The sequence below is a fragment of the Oncorhynchus kisutch genome, linkage group LG19 (assembly GCF_002021735.2).
Source record: "Oncorhynchus kisutch isolate 150728-3 linkage group LG19, Okis_V2, whole genome shotgun sequence".
Lineage (NCBI taxonomy): Eukaryota > Metazoa > Chordata > Actinopteri > Salmoniformes > Salmonidae > Oncorhynchus > Oncorhynchus kisutch.
Window position 1 is genome coordinate 34954825 of NC_034192.2, and position 21530 is coordinate 34976354.

The window sequence follows — 21530 nt, forward strand, 5'->3', positions numbered from 1 at the left end:
CAGTGAATTCAAGAATTTAAATGTAGTATAATGTTGATGTTGCACTAAATGAATAAATTATGTTTGACTGATTCATTTTAAATCTTTGTTTTCCTGTCAGTGAAGTAAGTCTTGGGGAAAAAATTAAAGTCATTCAAAACCTTGAGCGATAAAACTGTTTGATGTAGCAAAGATGGTGCCAATACCGTCATCAATACATATTAAATATAATGTAGGCTATTTGCATGTCATATTAGTGAAATTAAAATGCAGAAAGTGTTTCTAGAACTGAAAACTGTCACAGCAGTTTGTCCTGAACAAGTGACGTTGCATACTTCCTTTGTTTTTCAGTATAAAGACAGAAACGTCCATGCACTGCAAGCAGTGCTGAGTACGAGTACCGAAGCGGATGAGACATTCTTTCAGACAGTTGCGCATTAATTAGTCTGCACTACGTTGTTCAGAGGATGTATGGTTGATTTTTCTCTGTGTTTTGTTTATTTAAAATTTGGAGCTTTTTGTTATCGTGTACAGAATATTTTAGGAATCGGGCACTTTGTGGCAACGCTTGTTCAAATTCAATCTAATCAGTTCCAAGGAAGGAGGGATACTGTCGCGCGGGTCGCACCTGCCCTCGGGACTGCTCTCATCTGTCTCTACAGCTGGAACCAAAACTGCGCTGGGGAGCTGTCCTGCAAAACAAGCTATGGGATACAAGGAAAACTGCTGAGTTTCTTACATTTTGATCTAAGGATTGTTGGGATTAAAAACGAAAGGGAATTTGTCACTTTTGGACTATTAGCCCTAGCTGCGAATTTTCTCCGTTTTCATCCTCAGCCAACACTTTTGGCTCTTCCTTGGGATAGATTTTATTTAAGTAGGGCTATCATCTGTGGTCGACAGAATGGCCCCGCTCGACTGCGCGAAACTGTCAATCCTCCTTCATTTGATCACATATATCACCGGTAAGAATTATTCCATATTTATCCAGAGATGGTTTATCCCAAAGTATTATTTGGTTATGCTAGTTGGACCTCAGTATAATTTCGTTACTTAATGCCCCCACATTTGATGATTTATTACCCCGTCAAATATGAATAATTGAAGATTGATTTTCACGTTTAGTCTGTCATTTTGCTGGTATGCAGCCTATTAATAATTAGATTGTATTTTTTTATTCAAGAGTTTGAAGACAAACTCATTTTGTTTTGGAATGGACACTTTATGACATAGGTTTATGAGGTGATCATTATCAAGGATAATCCTGTTTAAATCATGACCATATCACACAATCCAACTAAGTTAAATTGAAAATGCCCCTGTTCTTTCTTGGAATTAAAATTCCATGTAGTTGAAATGCAGTTTTTATGGTAATTGAAGTTAATTTAAAGGTTGAGGTTCTGCCAATTAGGAATCCATACAGGTATGGACATTGCAGTTCATCTTGTCACCAGTAGATGTCACTTTCAATTGAAGTGAGGATTTAGCCTAATTGAGTACCGGCTACTGTGGTGTTTTACCTTAGTGAGTTAATGATCTATACCTATGACTTTATTATCACCTATACCTTTCACCTATTACCTCATTAGTTGACTGTTCTCAGTTAATCTCAAATTAGTTCATTCAGATTGGTAGTTTTTGTGTAAAATGTACTGGATATTGGTGAAATTATGTCTGATGTGTTACAGAAAACTCGGCCCCTGGAGGAGGGGAAATCAATTTGAAAACAGAACCAGTGTTTCAGTTATGGTGAAAATATGTGTTCTAGCATTGTTATCATGTGGATCTCCTGAGTCAAAGGTTGTTCAACATCTTGAGAATAGAATGTATGTTTCACAAAGCAAGCCACATTGTTATAACTTGGCAGCCCCAGGATCTTGATGCCTCTCCACGTAAACAAAATGGAGCAGAAAAGGTGGATGTTTCTCTAGATTGTGTCTTTCCCGGTGTGCTACACAGATATGTCTTCCTCCCTGTTTCCAAATAAACATGACATCCAAGCAGAGGAAATGCTGCCCCCATCTATCTCCTCCATCCCCTGCTACTTTTTTAGTGTCTAGCTTTGTCTACAATGTTTCCAAATAGATTTCCTTCACTGTCCACAAGCGGAGCGTGGGAAAGACACAAGGAGGAAGCGGATGGAGGGGCAGGAGGCACCCTGGTATTGTTCTGGCCAGTAGAAGTCACGGAAACGTGACACGCTACCTGAGAAAATATTCCTTCCCGGAGCTCCTTACGCTCACAGGACAATGGGGAGGAGGAAAGACAATGGGGAGGAGGAAAGGGAGACCATTTCTGCATGATGATTGGCTGTATGGTAGGGACATTAATAGTAAATGGGGTCTAAAGACAGGGATGAGGAGAGTTTTGGTCAGATGGACAGGTACATTACCACAGAGATGGGGGTGGGGTCCACTACAAATAATCTGGAATAAACCCAACTAAATTGAAAAACAGGCATTTATTCCTTATTGTGCTGGTGATGTGACTTTGTTTAGTATTCGAAGTCATTGAGATTGTTGGTGGATTTGTAAGGCACTGCTAGAGATAAGTGACATAAGAGGCGTTGATTATAGATGCTTGAAATTGGTAAATCCTCTTTCCTATCGCCAAAAGCGAACACTAACATTGATATATTGTATTTGTTACCCAACTCTCTCCAGATCAAAGCGGACCCTTATTAGGCCTTACCTGTCAACCCCATTTAACCATTACATACCTGTCAACCCCATTTAACCATTACATACTTGTCAACCCCATTTAACCATTGCATACCTGTCAACCCCATTTAACCATTACATACTTGTCAACCCCATTTAACCATTGCATACCTGTCAACCCCATTTAACCATTACATATCTGTCAACCCCATTTAACCATTACATACCTGTCAACCCCATTTAACCATTACATACCTGTCAACCCCATTTAACCATTTCATACCTGTCAACCCCATTTAACCATTGCATACCTGTCAACCCCATTTAACCATTACATACCTGTCAACCCCATTTAACCATTACATACCTGTCAACCCCATTTAACCATTACATACTTGTCAACCCCATTTAACCATTACATACCTGTCAACCCCATTTAACCATTGCATACCTGTCAACCCCATTTAACCATTACATACCTGTCAACCCCATTTAACCATTACATACCTGTCAACCCCATTTAACCATTACATACTTGTCAACCCCATTTAACCATTACATTCCTGTCAAACCCATTTAACTGTTACATTCCTTATGACTCGTTCAATGATAGAGAGGTCAAGTAAAAATGATTAGCAAATATTCTACTCTGAGTGGTATGTGTGACTGCTTTTGATTTAGCGCAGGGCATGAGTCCAGCGCTTCTCTCCTCCTCGGCCCGCTGGCACTATCTGAAGCCTGATGGCTCTGACAGCCGGAGAGTTCTTTCCTGCAGCATCTCTTTGCTCGGGACCATGAAAACAGAGCTTTATTTGATGTAACTGTCTTGTGTTCAGATAATACAAGTTCTCCCTCCACCAGTACAGTGATAGGGTGTGTGCACTACGCAGTAAAGTTGATCTATTTTGTCTATTACCGTGGCTATTTCTCGTGGGATAATATCATCTCTCTTGGGATTGTTGCCTATCATCACATTGACGGGAACAGAACGTTCAGATGGGAACTATCTCAATCACCTTCAGAAATTATGCTTGACACTGCCCATCTGCTGGAAGGTCAGACCCAGTGCAGGGTTGTGGTTGGGAAACTATAACAGATTCAGATGAGTCAGGGAGTTTATGGCATGGTTTTGACACCCACGCCACAGTTAATGGAGACCTAGAGGACAGTAGGGTTCCGCTGACCATAAGTCATTGACTGAATCACACAAAATTAGATGAGGGAAGGGGAAGTGGTGAGAAAACTCTTCAAACCAAAATGGGATCTAAGTTTCTTCATTTTCAGCCACAAAACCACAAATCCTAAACAAAATCAAAGTCTTTGCCGATCCATTTCAGCCGCTTAGTTAAAGGGAATAACTGAGAGGATCAAATGTAACATTATCCAACCATGCACTTCATTGGCCTCGCATCTCCCTTAACTTTGTTTCCAATTCAAACAACCTGTTCCAAAATCAGCCCATAGTGTCAAATGGCAACTCAATGGTCCAGTGTGCCTTTTGAAGCTGTTTCTCTGGGTTAAGGAGTATGATGTTCCAGTTAAGTTGATTTAAAAAATATTTTTTCTCCCCTCTGTGGGCACTTGAGATGGCCAATGGGAGTGATAGGGATAGGTCATCTAAGTTCAAAGGGAGCTCATCCCTCACCAACGGTATGTCCGTGTCATGCAGCCTACACACACACACACACACACACACACACACACACACACACACACACACACACACACACACACACACACACACACACACACACACACACACACACACACACACACACACACACACACACACACACACACACACACACACACACACACACATCCACACACACACACCAAGCATCTCTGTTTCTCTCTGACGGGCTAGACTGCTGCCAACATATCCACCAATGTGGTGTTATTCCAAGGTGAAATATTAACTCAGCTGTTGGTGTTGGCAGGTTTCCTTAACTCTCGTACCTCTCTTGTACATGATGGATTCTTGGATTGGGAGACTTCTAACTGCACAGCAGAAGCACTTCAGTTGAATCTGGACATTTTACATTCAGGGATCAGTTGTTATCACTGTTATTAACAGTGATGATAACAGCATCCCCCTCTATAAGACATATATCTTTCTTGCTGAGCCGGCAATATATTTTATATTAACCCCTTCATGTGATTTAAATTTCAAGGACCTTCTGTCCACCAGCCAGTTGTAATCTCACATGTTATGGAACAAGAATCCTCCTGGCTTACACATTGGAAGAGCTCATAGGAATCTCGTTATACAGGATATTCCTATAGTTAGCCACATTTTATTCTGTATTACCAGGAAAAGCTGACTGGCCACCCATTGTCCTTTATTCTGCCTTTTTAAAGGAGATGCAGGGACATTCTGTCTCCAAGAGGTCATCTACGGGCTAATAAAAAAGTAACTCTCTTTTACTGTTGTCTTAACCATATTGTTGACAAAGTGCAGTGATTTCTGAAGGACCCATATTGTTGACAAAGTGCAGTGGTTTCTAAAGGACCCGTACTGTTGAAAAAGTGCAGTGATTTCTGAAGGACCCATATTTTTGGCAAAGTGCAGTGATTTCTGAAGGACCCGTATTGTTGACAAAGTGCAGTGTTTTCTGAAGGACCCGTATTGTTGACAAAGTGCAGTGATTTCTGAAAGACCCGTATTGTTGGCAAAGTGCAGTGTTTTCTGAAGGACCCGTATTGTTGACAAAGTGAAGTGATTTCTGAAAGACCCGTATTGTTGACAAAGTGAAGTGATTTCTGAAGGACCCATATTTTTGGCAAAGTGCAGTGATTTCTGAAGGACCCGTATTGTTGACAAAGTGCAGTGTTTTCTGAAGGACCCGTATTGTTGACAAAGTGCAGTGATTTCTGAAGGACCCATATTGTTGACAAAGTGCAGTGTTTTCTGAAGGACCCGTATTGTTGACAAAGTGCAGTGATTTCTGAAAGACCCGTATTGTTGGCAAAGTGCAGTGTTTTCTGAAGGACCCGTATTGTTGACAAAGTGAAGTGATTTCTGAAAGACCCGTATTGTTGACAAAGTGAAGTGATTTCTGAAGGACCCATATTTTTGGCAAAGTGCAGTGATTTCTGAAGGACCCGTATTGTTGACAAAGTGCAGTGTTTTCTGAAGGACCCGTATTGTTGACAAAGTGCAGTGATTTCTGAAGGACCCATATTGTTGACAAAGTGCAGTGTTTTCTGAAGGACCCGTATTGTTGACAAAGTGCAGTGTTTTCTGAAGGACCCGTATTGTTGACAAAGTGCAGTGATTTCTGAAGGACCCTGTGTGAGAGTGTATTCTCAACACACGAGGAGAAACTCTTAACTGCACAGAACGAGCAGTTAGTAGTAGCAACTTCTTATTTTGGCAGGGGGTCCCAACTCTTGTCAATGTTTTCAGCTCTTTGTTGGAAATCTGCCACCAGAGCATAGCAAATCTTGTGAGTTTGTCTTTCTGTGTGTTTGTTCTGACACACTCAACCTAAAGACAACTCACAAAATACCACTGGCTCAGAACAACATCACAGTGGGAAGGCTGTATCGTCACGCCATGAGGCAATGAATATAACAGTGCAAGACAGGTTAACCCCAATGTAACCCCACAATCCATTATAGCCCACCAACTGTGAGCCAGTAAATCCTTGAAATTAATAATGGAATATTTTAAGTTACTTGTTTGGGAAATTCGCAGTAGTGTTAAAGCCAGTTGCTTAAACTAAATATATTGTGAAAAATGTGTGGAAATGTTATAATGTGCTATTGAGGTAAAAATGCTGGCCCAGTGCGGTACAGGAAGCCAGTGATCATGTCGGTGGAAACTGATTGACTATAGCTGGCTACTGTTATGCTACTCTGCTGTATCCATGGACACACTGCAGCGAATATGACTCACAAGCCTCTGACCTTTCTCTTTTATAAAGGAGTGTGTGTCCCCCACCATCCTCTCCCTGCCCTTTGTTCCCCATGTTGGACTTACAAAGAGATGGAGTGGCAAGGTTAAACGAGGGAGTCATTATTCCACATTGTTGTTTTTGCCTTGAAAACCCCAAAATATATCCTCTCACTCTCACTCCAGAGACTGCCTTACTGGTAGATGGTAGGACGGGAAGCACGGGAAGCACACAGAGACATGAGGGAATTCCATACATTATTCCCAGCACTTTAAAGAGGAAGAGAGAGAGAACGAGAGAGAGAGTGAGAGTCTGAATGTGGCAGTAGCCAGGCAGTCCAGGCTAGTTGCCAACAGCTCGTGTGTATTAGTGCGTAATAAAACCCCATTATTATGGTATGAGATGACTGTGTTTGGGAGGAAATCCCCAGTTCAAACCCTTAAGCGGCATCATATTGGGTTCAGCAGCAGTTTCTTACCTAAAGGATTTAACATCAAATCAAATTGTATTTGTCACATGTTTGGTAAATAACAGGTGTAGACTAACAGTGAAATGCTTACTGACGGGTCCATCCCAACAATGCAGAGAGAAAAATGTAAATAATAGACAACAATAACACAAGGAATATATAAAATAATAATAACACGAGGAATAAATAGAAATATAATAACACCAGGAATACATAGAAATATAATAACACCAGGAATACATAGAAATATAATAACACCAGGAATACATAGAAATGTAATAACACCAGGAATACATAGAAATGTAATAACACCTGGAATAAATAGAAAAGTAATAACACCAGGAATACATAGAAATGTAATAACACCAGGAATAAATAGAAATTTAATAACACCAGGAATAAATAGAAATGTAATAACACCAGGAATAAATAGAAATGTAATAACACCAGGAATGAATACACAATGGGAAATGATAACTTGGCTATATACCCAGGGTACCATTACCGAGTCGATTAGCACGGGTAGGGTACAAGGTAATTGAGGAAGATATGTAAATATTGTTAGAGATGAAGTGGCTAGGCAACCGGATAGATAATAAACAGTAACAGCAGTGTAAGTGAAGAGTCAAAAGAGATTAGTGCAATAAGGGTCAATGCAATATTCTAGGTAGCTGTTGGTTAACTATTTAACTAACTATTTAGCAGTCTTATGGCTTGGGGGTAGAAACTGTTCAGCATCCTGTTGGTTCCAGACTTGGTGCATCGGTATCGCTTGCAGTGCCGTAGCAGAGAGAACAGTCTATGACTTGGGTGACTGGTATAGAGGTCCTGGATCGCATGGAGTTCGGCCCGAGTGATTTACTGGGCCATACGCATTACCCACTGTAGCGCCTTGAGGTCGGATGCCAGTTGCCATACCAAGCGGTGTGTTTGGCCCTCCTTTTCCTGTAGTCCACAATCAGCTCCTTTGTCTTGCTGACGTTGAGGGAGAGGTTGTTGTCCTGGCACCACACTGCCAGGTCTCTGACCTCCTCCCTGTAGGCTGTCTCATCGTCGTCGGTGATCAGGCCTACCATCATCATCAATACAGGTAATGAGTGGAGAACAGGAAGGCTTCTTAAAGAAAAACGAACAGGTCTGTGAGAGCCGGAATTCTTACTGGTTGGTAGGTGATCAAATACTTATGTCATGCAATAAAATGCAAATTAATTACTTAAAAATCATACAATGTGATTTTCTGGATATTTGTTTTAGATTCCATCTCTCACAGTTGAAGTGTACCTACGATAAAAATTACAGACCTCTACATGCTTTGTAAGTAGGAAAAACCTGCAAAATCGGCAGTGTATCAAATACTTGTTCTCCCAACTGTATTTACTTGAGTCATTTTCTATTACTGTATCTTTACTTTTACTCAAGAATGACAATTGAGTACTTTTTCCACCACTGCCCAGGGTTCTTATCTTAATTATGAGATTGAAAGGCACAATGGTGTTGAACGCTGAGTTGTAGTCAATGAACAGCTCATGAGATAGTATTTCGATTACACAAGTGTCTGGCAGAAAACAGCTGAAATGGTTTTGGGTGTTTTAAAGAGCACACTGATTTCCATGGGGACTAGACACAAAGATAGGATTTGGATTAGTTTAAAAACAGTCAATTTGTCATTGTTTGGGGGCCCTGTTTGTTCTCTGACTAAATTTTTGCTTTCCGTTTAGCTTGACCCCAAACACGTCCAAATAGAGCTTGGAATCCCAACCTTTTAGAAGCAAAAGCAAAAGTCCTTCCTGGAAGTGTAACGACCACACGTGTTTTCAAAACACAATGTCCTGTTCTTTGTTGTTTCCCCAGCTCTGCACAGAGGGAGGCTAGGAACTTATGAATGGAGGTCCCAGAGTAACATTACCAATGTCAACTGCTGTTTGAAAACTGTCATAAGAGCCCAACGCCAACAAGCACTGAGCTAAATATGGCAACCCAGAGAGGCATCGGAGAGTGGTTGCTCTCTCTCTGTTTTTTGTTGGTTCCATGCCTGTCCTCTTCTTTTATGGCTCCTAATGAGAACCAGGTCTTGGACCCTCTGAACTGAACCACCACAACAAGCACAATTTCTGGATTCTTCAGGCGTTCCGTTGGAGGAATGCGGCACACAGCTGTTCGGTGGGGGAGGGGGGACGCGGCGGGTGGCTTGATGAGGGGTCTTTTTTAAGTGGGAACCATCCATCTGTAGTTTGTTGCAGAGCAGAGGGAACTGCCTGGTTTTAGGAGAAGAGTTTCCCTCCAGTGAGTGGTGAGGTCAGGTTGCAGTGTGTGTGTGTGTGTGTGTGTGTGTGTGTGTGTGTGTGTGTGTGTGTGTGTGTGTGTGTGTGTGTGTGTGTGTGTGTGTGTGTGTGTGTGTGTGTGTGTGTGTGTGTGTGTGTGTGTGTGTGTGTGTGTGTGTGAGAGAGAGACACTTTGTGCATACAGTATGTAAAAGCAAGTGGATCAAAGTGTGGAACAAAAGTGGTGGAGTGGTAGAGTTTTTGAATGAGAGTCAAGTTCAATTACAACCAAACCATAATACTGTAACATAGCATCAGCAGTACTGTACTAGAGGTCATTTGTAGACAGTAAATAAAATAGTGATCGGGGAAATAAATCCATACAGTACATATCGCAATATTATTTTTGGGCGATATTATACAGATAGTTGACTCCAATTGTGCTACTGTAGGTAGCGTTAGCTAGCACTAGTCGGCTGTACCTGTGCCAAAAATCTGGTATTTTTCATCCTGTAGCTTGTTCTCCATCTTCCTTTAGAATAGGATCGCAATACATAGCGGCAAGTATCATGATAAAATCGTATTGTGAAGTCCCTGGCAATTCCCAGCCCTAGTAAATAAGACTTTTTAGGAATATATATATATATATTATTTAAAGCATTAATGGACAACATATGAGCTTTAGGAAACATTAGCTTTAGGCAGGACCGTTTTCTAGGAATCTCGGTGTGAGTACGTCCTTTTCTCTCAGCTGGTTTGAAATATGCACCGTCACATTCTTCAGGCCTTTGTTTATGTACCCATCGATCCATCCATGTGTGAATACACACATGGGCAATAAGAAACAAGTCATAACGACAGGAGTCGTAGCGTGTTTGTCTGAAGATTGTGATCTCTGATTTAGGTTTAGCATAAGTAGAAGTATTAAAGAGAGGGATGTAGTATACTTAGACCCTATACTCTAGTACTCTGTCATACTGAGAGGAATGTTTTCATCCCTTTAAAAACCTTTGACCACATCCCTTCCCCTCCAAATAACCTTGGACTCATACGAAACAATGATGTTTTAACATTTTTGGGGGGGAAGTTGATATTGAGTGCCAACATTGGCATGGGCAGTTCATTCTTGAACAACAGCTGTTCAGGCCCTCACAGTGAAACAAATCCGAACTCTGTGTACTTTTGATTGTGTGTGTGTGTTATGTTCAGTTCACGTGCATTTGTGTGTGGGTTTCTGGAGTCCACACAGGGAATTAGCCTTGTTGTGTAATTCCATTGACTGTCTGGATACTGTATGACTCAAGTAAAAGCTTTGCTGCAGATATCCGCTCTGAAAGAGAAAATGTAATGAACGTGTTTGCCTGGCGACCCGGACTAAACCCCAGGTTGTCAGTACACAAGCTGCATGGGGAGTAGAGAGTCAAAAGAAGGAAATCACTTATAAGACCATCACACCTCACGGACAGCAGAGAGAATGACAGTGCTTCCTATGCTGAGTACCGCAAGCAGCACCTATCAACAGCTTCAGCCAGGCCCACCCCCAACTGGGATTTTTAATCCACCGTTTCAACCTCCCCTTTTTGTCGCTCTTCCCTGCACATGTAATAATAGCATACAGAGCATCAACAAGATCAGAGGTCAATAAAAAAGTACATCTGCCCAAATAAGTGTTATGAGAAAGAGAGGAAGAGAGAGAGAGTCCCCACCGAGGTAGATTGACTGATTGATCTAGAGGAAGTGCTTGTTGACATGTTGCAGGGCTCATCTGGGTCTGCCCGGTTCTCCCCAGTTGTAACTGACCCGTCTGGCTGGCTGAGGTGCACAGCTGCTCCCCATGCCCCCCCCTCTCATATGCCTCCCACCCACCCCACTCTAACACACTCACATAGCTCATCACTTCCAGACCAGAGCAGTATCCATCCAGAGCCCTACCCTACACGGACTGCACCGGAAACAACTCCCACCCCTCCCATCCCCAACTCTGACCCCTGCACAGCAGAGCACCACTTGCATAAGAACCAGCAGCAGAGTAGACCAGAACATGGGCTGTACTGACTCAGGTGAAAAACTCCCAAGGAATTTGTCACACCACTAGTAAGTCAGACTGTAGGATTCTTGGCTGTAAATAGAGGAATGGTGTAATTAGGTTGACTGTAAATAGAGGAATGGTGTAACTGGGTTGACTGTAAATAGAGGAATGGTGTAATTAGGTTGACTGTAAATAGAGGCATGGTGTAATTAGGTTGACTGTAAATAGAGGCATGGTGTAATTAGGTTGACTGTAAATAGAGGAATGGTGTAATTAGGTTGACTGTAAATAGAGGAATGGTGTAACTGGGTTGACTGTAAATAGAGGAATGGTGTAATTAGGTTGACTGTAAATAGAGGCATGGTGTAATTAGGTTGACTGTAAATAGAGGAATGGTGTAATTAGGTTGACTGTAAGTAGAGGAATGGTGTAATTAGGTTGACTGTAAATAGAGGCATTGTGTAATTTGTTGTTTACTGTAAGACAACTATGAAGCGAAACTTTGAAATGTGCAGTGTGTATTAATGTATTAATAGCCCATGTCTGAATGTGTGTGTGTGTGTGTGTGTGTGTTTTACAGGTCAGGTCAGCCTACCGGCCCCTCTTCTGCTTCCCTCTGGGGACACACACCTTCGCCACACTGGGAAGTCACTCACCCTCACCTGCAGGTATGACACACATTCACACACACACATAAACAAACACACACACATACCCACGAACAAACACACACACACACACATACTGAACCAACAAGTTCCCCAACAGAAAATATGTTTTAACTTACAGATGTAGGATCTGAATTTGAACCAGTTTGCTACAGCAGTAAAATAATCCCGTAGCAACAGGAAATGTGAATTATTATGTGGATTATAATTACTGGACATTTTTGTAGGGGTTGATACATTTTTCTTAAGGCAAAGTCAAGTCTGAAATTTCAAAGTGGAAATTACAAATACATTACACATTTTAAATGTCCTGCATTGCAGGAAAGTTCTCATGCAACAGGGTGATCAAATTAATATTCTACATCTGTACTCTATAGGGCCCCATCACAAGAGTCAGGAGTTGTTCCTGCCCACACAACCAGACAAGGAAATACTTGTTTTTTACAACTCTGGGGTTTTCTCGGTTAGGTCATATGGACAGAACAAAAAAGTGTACATGCCTTTTAAAATAGGCCATTCATTTTGATGATAGAGGTACGGGAAATAATCTGAACTCCCTGGCAAGGCTTACATAAAAAATCCAAACGGTTCATGCCAACACCCCTCCCCTGTCATTTATTAGCTCCTGGTCCTGCTCCAGTGGTTGGCTGTTCTCTGGACTGCCAAGGAAGCCTGTCTGGCACCATTAGACAGCTAGGTCAGGATAAAGTAAGGAGAGGGAATGTAAAAGGGACTGCTGGAGCATCAAGACCGTCAGACCACAGAGGCAGCTAGGCAGTTACACTCCCAGCCAGGAACAGTGTGGTCCCCATTTATCAATCTGTTCCAAATTCCTCCGGGGGGCCGATGGGACCCCTGTCTGTCTGAAGTGCACACATTTGTTAAGCGTTTAGAGAGCCTTGCATAATTTTCTAGACACTTCAGGAAAGCTAACCCCTGTTTTCCTAATGCAACACTTCCCTCCAAGGCCATGTGCTAAAAAGTCCCTGGACTGAAACTATGGTTTCTAGCCTCTTGATGAGAGTTTGAAGTTGCTTGACCCAAGGCGCTGTAGGTAGAGGCAGTGGTATGCAGTGAGAAATTGTTCAAGATCCTCTGGGATCGCTTTTAATGGGACCTTAAAAACAGCATTGTTTGGAATATGTGTTATTTGAACACATCATCCCAGAGACCCCAGCCATGTCCTCATGTGCAAAGTTTGATATCATGGATGGTCAGTCCTTGCATCCCTAGCACTGTCTATGAATTTAAAAGAGGTTACATTTCCTCCAGGCTGAGTGACGGCATTGTTATTGTTTCAATTAAGGATTCAAGCTTTAAGAGTTTGTGCCTGTAACATTTGAGAGTATGTTTGTGTGCATAAATCAGGTGAGACAATGAAGGTATTTGACTTGGTGATGCTGCTGACCTGAGGGTGACGACCCAGAACCCTAGTGGGGGTAGGAGGGTAATAAGAAAGGGATGATGCAGGTGGTCTGACTGACCCTCTCAGACCCTCAGTACTTTGTCGCTTGACTTAGATGTTGCCCTTAACCACAGATCTAGAATCCGATTTCCCTACCCTCAATCCACATTTGAACCATTAGGGACACAAAATAATATCTGATCCTCTATCAGTTCTTAGGGCTTACTTCTGCTGTGTCTTTATCAGAGGTGCCACCCAACTGCACTGGAGGCTGCCCTGGCGGGACGTCACCTCGGAGGGGGTGCGCGTGGAGGAGTGTGAGCCCCAGCTGCACGCCCAGTGCAGTAAGTTGCTGGTGAGCCACCTGAGCCCCAACGACACGGGCCTCTACAGCTGCATGTACACCCAGCCCTCCGCCGACTTCAGCTCCACCTACATCTACGTCAAAGGTGAGTCCCGCTTTATACTGTTCAGACATTTCCCAATGGTATAGCCCCTTTCATACAATGCTGTATATGCAGCAGGTTTTACATACAGTATAAAGTGTATGCTTGACAGAGTAAATCATCATTGTTGAGTTCTATAATGACATTCTTGCATGAATTTTAAGCCCAAGCCCAATCCCTACCCATGCCCACGACGTTCAGGCCCTACCCTACCCATGCCCGCGACGTTCAGGCCCTACCCTACCCAGGCCCGCGACGTTCAGGCCCTACCCTACCCAGGCCCGCGACGTTCAGGCCCTACCCTACCCAGGCCCGCGACGTTCAGGCCCTACCCTACCCAGGCCCGCGACGTTCAGGCCCTACCCTACCCATGCCCGCGACGTTCAGGCCCTACCCTACCCAGGCCCGATTGCTTATGCCAAATTTTAGGGCTGGACTTACCTGAACGCGAAATAAGAAATAGCTTCCTTTGTTAGAATCCGATAGCCGTCTCTGTCTGTTCTCCCCCTCTCTGCGCTGCTCGCTCTGTATGCGCTCTGTGCATGGCTCTGCTTGTGTGAGTATCCATAGCAATGCCTCTGCTTGCTGTTATGCTCAATGACAAGACAGAGAGCAGTTAGCTGTAAACTAGCTACTTTTTCTCCCTCTAAACTCCGATAAAACTCAAGGAACATTTCCAGCCCTAACCCGTTGTATAATGTCGGGGCCCATCGGGCTCAGGTCGGGTAGCAGAGCTCTAGCGTAAAGTACATAATTAGCCAATAGATCCCAGTGTGTGAAAGTTGATATGAAAAGGATCTCCCTTTGTGATTGAAATAGTTTGTTGGATTCTGTTCATTTTAACTCCGATAAGGACTTTTTTCACTCCTGATCTGTATGTTTGTTTTCTTCATATTTTTCATTACAGTTGGTTTGTTTCAGAACAGCATAAGTTCAACAAACTCCCTCTAAAAAGCAGGAGGTGATTTTAAATGGGCCAACGCCTATAGTGCAGTACGGTTTAAACTGAGACAGCTATTAGAACAACAGAGGCTCTTAAGGGCCAGGCTAGAACCATGGTCACTGAGCAGCCTGACATCTTCCTGCAGGATACAGGAGCTGGAAGCCAGCCAGTCTTTCAGAAAAAAAAAGACAGAATAAGATTTTTTTTGAAATATATATATATATATAAATAAAGGAGAGGCTCCATCCATTCCATACCTCATTTAGCAGACAACAACAGCCATATCTCTCCACATGTTGTAAAGAGGATGGTTTGTAATTACAGATATATGACTGTATGTTGAGAGGGGATTTTTTATTTTAAGGAGTCTAGTCCAAGCCATACAGAAGGAACTGAGTTGTGCCTCTAACAGAGAGAAAGGCTTCCCCCCGCTTCCTGACTCCTTCTGGGACAGGGAAGGAGAGTGTATCGCATTGGAAGCCCTTGTCATTGGCTAATATTTCCGGCTTCTGTTTTTCCAGTCAGTCTCTCCTGGAGCCTCGCACGACACCAGCTATGGTCTCTCCCATGTTACAGGCTTAGTCCTCCCTCAAAATTTGGAGAATGTCCTCTACGAATCAGACAAACTGCACGTACAAACACTTGCAAATAGCTCCTTAGTGAGAGCATTGCAAGGCAACACTAAATACCTTAAAACATTACCATAGTTGAGATTGCCATCAGTGTCCCTTCAAAAATGTCAAGGTCTTAGTCTGAGGGACTGTGGTGGGGATCGGTCTCATGGAACATCTGGGCAGAAAGATAAGAATGACAAGCCTGACGAATAACCTTTTCTGGATGAAACAAACAGTGAGTTCCTTTCTATCTCTGTCTGGACATATATTTTTGTCCAGCTCCTGTGATATGTGTGCACAAATGTTTCTTAATATCTGGCCTTCAGAACAGATGCGGATATTTCGAGCGAACTTAAAATTGCGACGCAAAAAGTACTAGACTCCATAGGTTGAGGTCCTAGCCTAATTCCCTGGCTGCTCTCTCTGCCTCCTCTGGCGATCTGACAGCCTGGTAGCCCCGTGTTTAGTCTAACCAGGCCTCTTTCAAAGACTTTCAACTGTTTATTAGATCATTTTCCATATTTGTTTTACAAATACTAGTCCATTTTATCACGCCAAAACAGCTCAGCCTCGCACAAATCACTCAAGTATTTGTGTAACAGCAAAGTTCACACAGCAGGTCTGTGAAAGAACAGTCAGAGAGGCATTGGATGCCTGCCCTGGTGAAAAAGACTGGAGCTGTGATAGCTATGATAGCTCTATCTCCACCCTGTTTCTTTATCCAAAGCTGCACCTAGCAGGAGGAGCGGTAGGGGGTTTGGAGAATGAGCTGATCTCACTAGTCGGGAGATTCTGTTTGATCTCTGTGTGAGATAGATGGCCTGACATTACCCTGACTCTACTGAACTTAAAAAACAGAATTTAAAGAATCCTTTTCCACCTTACTTTTTTGTTGTTGTTGTTGGTACTTTTACCCCTTTTTCGTGATATCCAATTGGTTGTTACAGTCTTGTCCCATCGCTGCAACCCCCTGATGGACTCGTGAGAGGCGAAAGTCGAGAGCCATCTGTCCTCCGAAACACGACCCTGCCAAACCCAACTGCTTCTTAACACAGTGCTTGCTTAACCCGGAAGCCAGCCACACCAATGTGTGGAGGAAACACTGTCCATCTGTCAGCTTGCAGGCACCCGGCCCGCCACAAGGAGTCGCTAGAGCTCGATGGGACAAGGAAATCCCGGACGGCCAAACCCTCCACTAACCCGGACCAATTGTGCGCCGCCTCATGGGTCTCCCAGTCACGTCCAGCTGTGAGACAGCCTGGGATTGAATCCGGGTCTGTCGTGATGCCTCAAGCACTGCGTTGCAGTGCCTTGGACAGCTGCGCCACTCGGGAGGATCACCCCTACTTTTAATAAAATACAGCTAATTAAATTTATTAAATTCATAGAGTAAATATTAATATTCTCTTTCATTTCTTCTACAGATCACCAGCATCCGTTTGTGGAGCACCATTTCCCCATTCCATACACCTTGTTTACATACAGACATGAGGCCACCCTAGTGATTCCCTGTAGAACAACTTCTCCTGACCAGATTGTCACTCTTGAAGGGGTAAGACTTTTTATGACTATTAGTTTCTGTATTCACATTCTTCATTCACATGCTCTTTCACAAGAGAGCAAATGTCAGCATCTATTATGATACTAACCAATGTTGACCAGTTGTACACGCTATGAGACAGTATGGGCATCAGACTGATTACTTTACCAGAGTGTACCTTTTTCTGAAAGAGAAGTCTGCCATTGACGTCACTAAAGTCAAGATCACAAAGAGACATGATAAACACAGGCGCTCTGCACTATGGGCATCTTTGGAGTTCTCACACCCATAAAACGGTAGGCCACTCAAGCATTCGGGAACAGATAGTGGCCACAGAGAGGGGAAGCTCAGGGGCAGGAGAGGGAGTCATCCTGTCTGCTTCCTGCTAAGAACAGGAAGGTCCTCCAATATATTTTTTCTGCAGAATACAATCTCTATCTAAGTATAGAAGACCTGTTATAAACATCTTGTCCAGGAAATTCTGGTCTAAAAAACAATACAAACAGTGGCTTGCGAAAGTATTCACCCCCTTGGCATTTTTCCTATTTTGTTGCCTTACAACCTGGAATTCAAATGTGTTTTGGGGGGGTTTGTATCATTTTATTTACAAAACCCGCCTTCCACTTGAAAGATGGTAAATATTTTTTATTGTGAAACAAACAAGGAATATCACAAAAAAACGGAAAACTTGAACGTGCATAACTATTCACCCCCCCAAAGTCAATACTTTGTAGAGGATTTTTGTGATTTTTGCCCGTTCTTCAAGGCAAAAACTGTTCCAGCTCCTTCAAGTTGGATGGGTTCCGCTGATGGACAGCAATTTTAAGTCATACCACAGATTCTCAATTGGATTGAGGTCTGGTCTTTGACTTGGCCATTCCAAGACATTTAAATGTTTCCCCTTATAGCACTCGACTGTTGCTTTAGCAGTATGCTTAGGGCCATTGTCCTGCTGGAAGGTGAATCTCCGTCCCAGTCTCTAATCTCTGGAAGACTGAAACAAGTTTCCCTCAAGAATTTCCGTGTATTTAGCGCCGTCCAACATTCCTTCAATTCTGACCAGTTTCCCAGTCCCTGTCGATGAAAAACATGGTGTTCTCGGAGTGATGAGAGTTGTTGGGTTTGTGCCGGACATAGCGTTTTCCTTGATGGCACAAAACTAAATTTTAGTCTCATCTGACCAGAGTACCTTCTTCCATATGTTTGGGGAGTCTCCCATGTGCCTTTTGGCAAACACCAAATGTGTTTGCTTATTTTCTTCTTTAAGCATGGGCTTTTTTTCTGGCCACTCTTCCATAAAGCCCAGCTTGGTGGAGTGTACGGCTTAAAGTGGTCCTATGGACAGATACTCTAATCTCCTCTGTGGAGCTTTGCAGCTCCTTCAGGGTTATCTTTGGTCTCTTTGTTGCCTCTCTGATTAATGCCCTCCTTGCCTGGTCCATGAGTTTTGGTGGGCGACCCTCTGTGGGATGTTCAACGTTTTGGATATTTTTTTATAACCCAACTCTGATCTGTACTTCTCCACATCTTTGTCCCTGACCTGTTTGGAGAGCTCTTTGGTCTTCATGGTGCCGCTTGCATGATGGTGCCCCTTGCTTAGTGGTATTGCAGACTCTGGTGCCGTTCAGAACAGGTGTGTATATATACTGAAATCATGTTACAGATCATGTGACCGATCATGTGACACTTAGATTGCACACAGGTGGATTTGAACTAATTATGTGACTTCTGAAGGTAATTGGTTGCACCAGATCTTATTTAGGGGCTTCATAGCAAAGGGGGGAATACATATGCACGCACCACTTCTCAGTTTTTAATTTAATACAAAAAAATGTAACAAGTTATTTTTTAAATTTCACTTCACCAATTTGAACTATTTTGTGTATGTCCATTACATGAAATCCAAATAAAAAATCTACTTAAATTACAGGTTGAAATGCAACAAAATAGGAAAAACGCCAAGGGGAATGAATACTTTTGAAAGGCACTGTATCGGCCGGGGCCTCCCAAGTGGCGCAGTGGTCTAAGGCGCTGGATCGTAATTGGATAGTAGTTGGATAACATGAAATTGTGGAGAAAAAGGGGGTAGAATTTAAAAAACAACAATAGGCCGATGATGCTCATGAGGAAGGTTAAGTGGTTTTTAATAAAACTATAGGAGGAAATCTCTCTCGAAGGAGCTGGGTGTAGGGTACTGGGTCACAGTGACCAAGCTCCTTGTCTTATTACAGTATCCTATTACACGAGACGGCCTTCCTATAAATGATGTGCATCAATGAACAGAGTGCGTCTTCTGCTGCCTGTTGACATGATGCCAGACCTCATACGTCTTATTCAGATGGCAAAGTTAGTGGGCTGTGTGACCTCCCTGCTACTGGAAGATCTTTGGCATTTCTCCTTCCTTCCTCCCTACTTCCTTCCTTCCCCTCTCGCTCCTCTCCCAGCAGCATAACACTTGGCTGGAGAACAAACAACTGCAGTGGTAGGCCTTGGCCACGTCCATCCATTTCATCCCTTGTTCAAGGTCAACAGTGCTCCGTGCATCGCTGTGTGGATAATTGCGATAGTTACACTCCATAAAACCATGAAAATGAATTAGAAGTTGGTTCTAATGGGCTGTCATCTCCAACTGAGCTCATTGGAGTGTGGAGTTTCATATCAAAGCCAGTTGCCCACATCGTATTTTAGTCTGACTGGCTGAGTGCTTTTTAAAGACTGCAGAACTAGAAGTGTGACTAAACATATAAGCCCTTTGACAAACACTTTGCTACCTGTCTCTTCTTTCAGCTGCCACCCTTATCAGAGGATATAGAACAATGGAAGGAATGGGACCCCAAAATAGGCTTCGTGATCCCATATGGTCCCTACGAATCCTTTCGTCTCCTGACCTGTGTTACCAGCGTCGACGGCCAACAGGTCCAGTCGCAGTACATCCCTCTGAGGCAAAGTGAGTAACTTCTCCTTTTCTAATTGAGCTTTTAACCTTGTATTGCAGTGAGCTAAATCAGGGTTACTCAGAGTGTTTCTTGGTAGTCTAAAACAAATCTACTTTGACACAAAAGTATACACCTCACACACATGTTTATGGGCTTTAAAAAAGTATACTCCTGTACCATGTCAGATATAGAGTTGAAATAAAAATAGCATCCCAATATTACACTTGATATACACTACCGTTCAAAAGTTTGGGGTCACTTAGAAATGTCCTTGTTTTTTGAGTTGCAAAATGAATAGGAAATATAGGTTAGAAATAATTATTTTTAATCGAAATAATAATTGTATCCTTCAAACTTTGCTTTCATCAAAGAATCCTCAATTTGCAGCAATTACAGCTTTGCAGACCTTTGGCATTCTAGTTGTCAATTTGTGGAGGTAAGCTTCCTGAAGCACCTCCCACAAGTTGGATTGGCTTGATGGGCACTTCTTACGTACCATACGGTCAAGCTGCTCCTACAACAGCTCAATAGGGTTGAAAACCGATGACTGTGCTGGCCACTCCATTATAGACAGAATACCAGCTGACTGCTTCTTCCCTAAATAGTTATGTTGTAGGAGGAAATTGGCTCCAATTAAGCGCCGTCCACAGGGTATGGCATGGCATTGCAAAATGGAGTGATAGCCTTCCTTCTTCAAGATTCCTTTTACCCTGTACAAATCTCCCACTTTACCACCACCAAAGCACCCCCAGACCATCACATCACCTCCACCATGCTTGACAGATGGCGTCAAGCACTCCTCCAGCATCTTTTCATTTTTTAGATTTGTCTGTCCATAACACTTTTTCCCATTCTTCCTCTGTCCATCTTAATCTTTTCTTTTTATTAGCCAGATATGTATTTTTCTTTGCAACTCTGCCTAGAAGGCCAGTATCCCAGAGTCGCCTCTTCACTGTTGACGTTGAGACTGGTGTTTTGCGGGTACTATTTAATGAAGCTGCCAGTTGAGGACTTGTGAGGCGTCTGTTTCTCAAACTAGACACTCTAATGTACACGTCCTCTTGCTCAGTTGTGCACCGGGGCCTCCCACTCCTCTTTCTATTCTGGTTAGAGCCAGTTTACGCTGTTCTGTGAAGGGAGTAGTAGCGTTGTACGAGATCTTCAGTTTCTTGGCAATTTCTCACATGGAATAGCCTTCATTTCTCAGAACAAGAGAGATTCAGAAGAAAGGTCTTTGTTTCTGGCCATTTTGAGCCTGGAATCGAACCCACAAATGCTGATGCTCCAGATACTCAACTAGTCTAAGGAAGGCCAGTTGTATTGCTTCTTTAATCAAGACACCAGTTTTCAGCTGTGCTAACACAATTGCAAAAGGGTTTTCTAATGATCAATTAGCCTTTTAAAATGATAAACTTGGATTGGAACACAATGTACCATTGGAACACAGGAGTGATGGTTGCTGATAATGGGCCTCTGTATACCTATGTAGATATTCTATAAAAAATCTGCCGTTTCCAGCTACAATAGTCATTTACAACATTGTCTACACTGTATTTCTGATCAATTTGATGTTATGTTAATGGGCCAAAATGTCTTTCAAAAACATTTCTAAGTGACCCCAAACTTTTGAACGGTAGTGTACATTACGGAAGACTGAAATATAACAAAACCGTTTCACATA

General features: G+C 42.7%; 1 protein-coding gene across 1 annotated transcript in view; it reads left to right on the forward strand.

Moving 5' to 3' along the window:
* Positions 1–377: 377 nt before the first annotated feature.
* LOC109864967 (vascular endothelial growth factor receptor kdr-like) overlaps positions 378–21530 on the forward strand; it is a 72227-nt gene continuing 51074 nt past the window's right edge. Inside the window, exons 1-5 of the mRNA XM_020453060.2 lie at positions 378–944; positions 11878–11965; positions 13617–13819; positions 16798–16925; positions 19701–19860. Coding sequence (XP_020308649.2) covers positions 884–944; positions 11878–11965; positions 13617–13819; positions 16798–16925; positions 19701–19860 — 640 coding nt within the window. The 5' untranslated portion in view covers positions 378–883. The remainder of the gene's footprint in view (positions 945–11877; positions 11966–13616; positions 13820–16797; positions 16926–19700; positions 19861–21530) is intronic.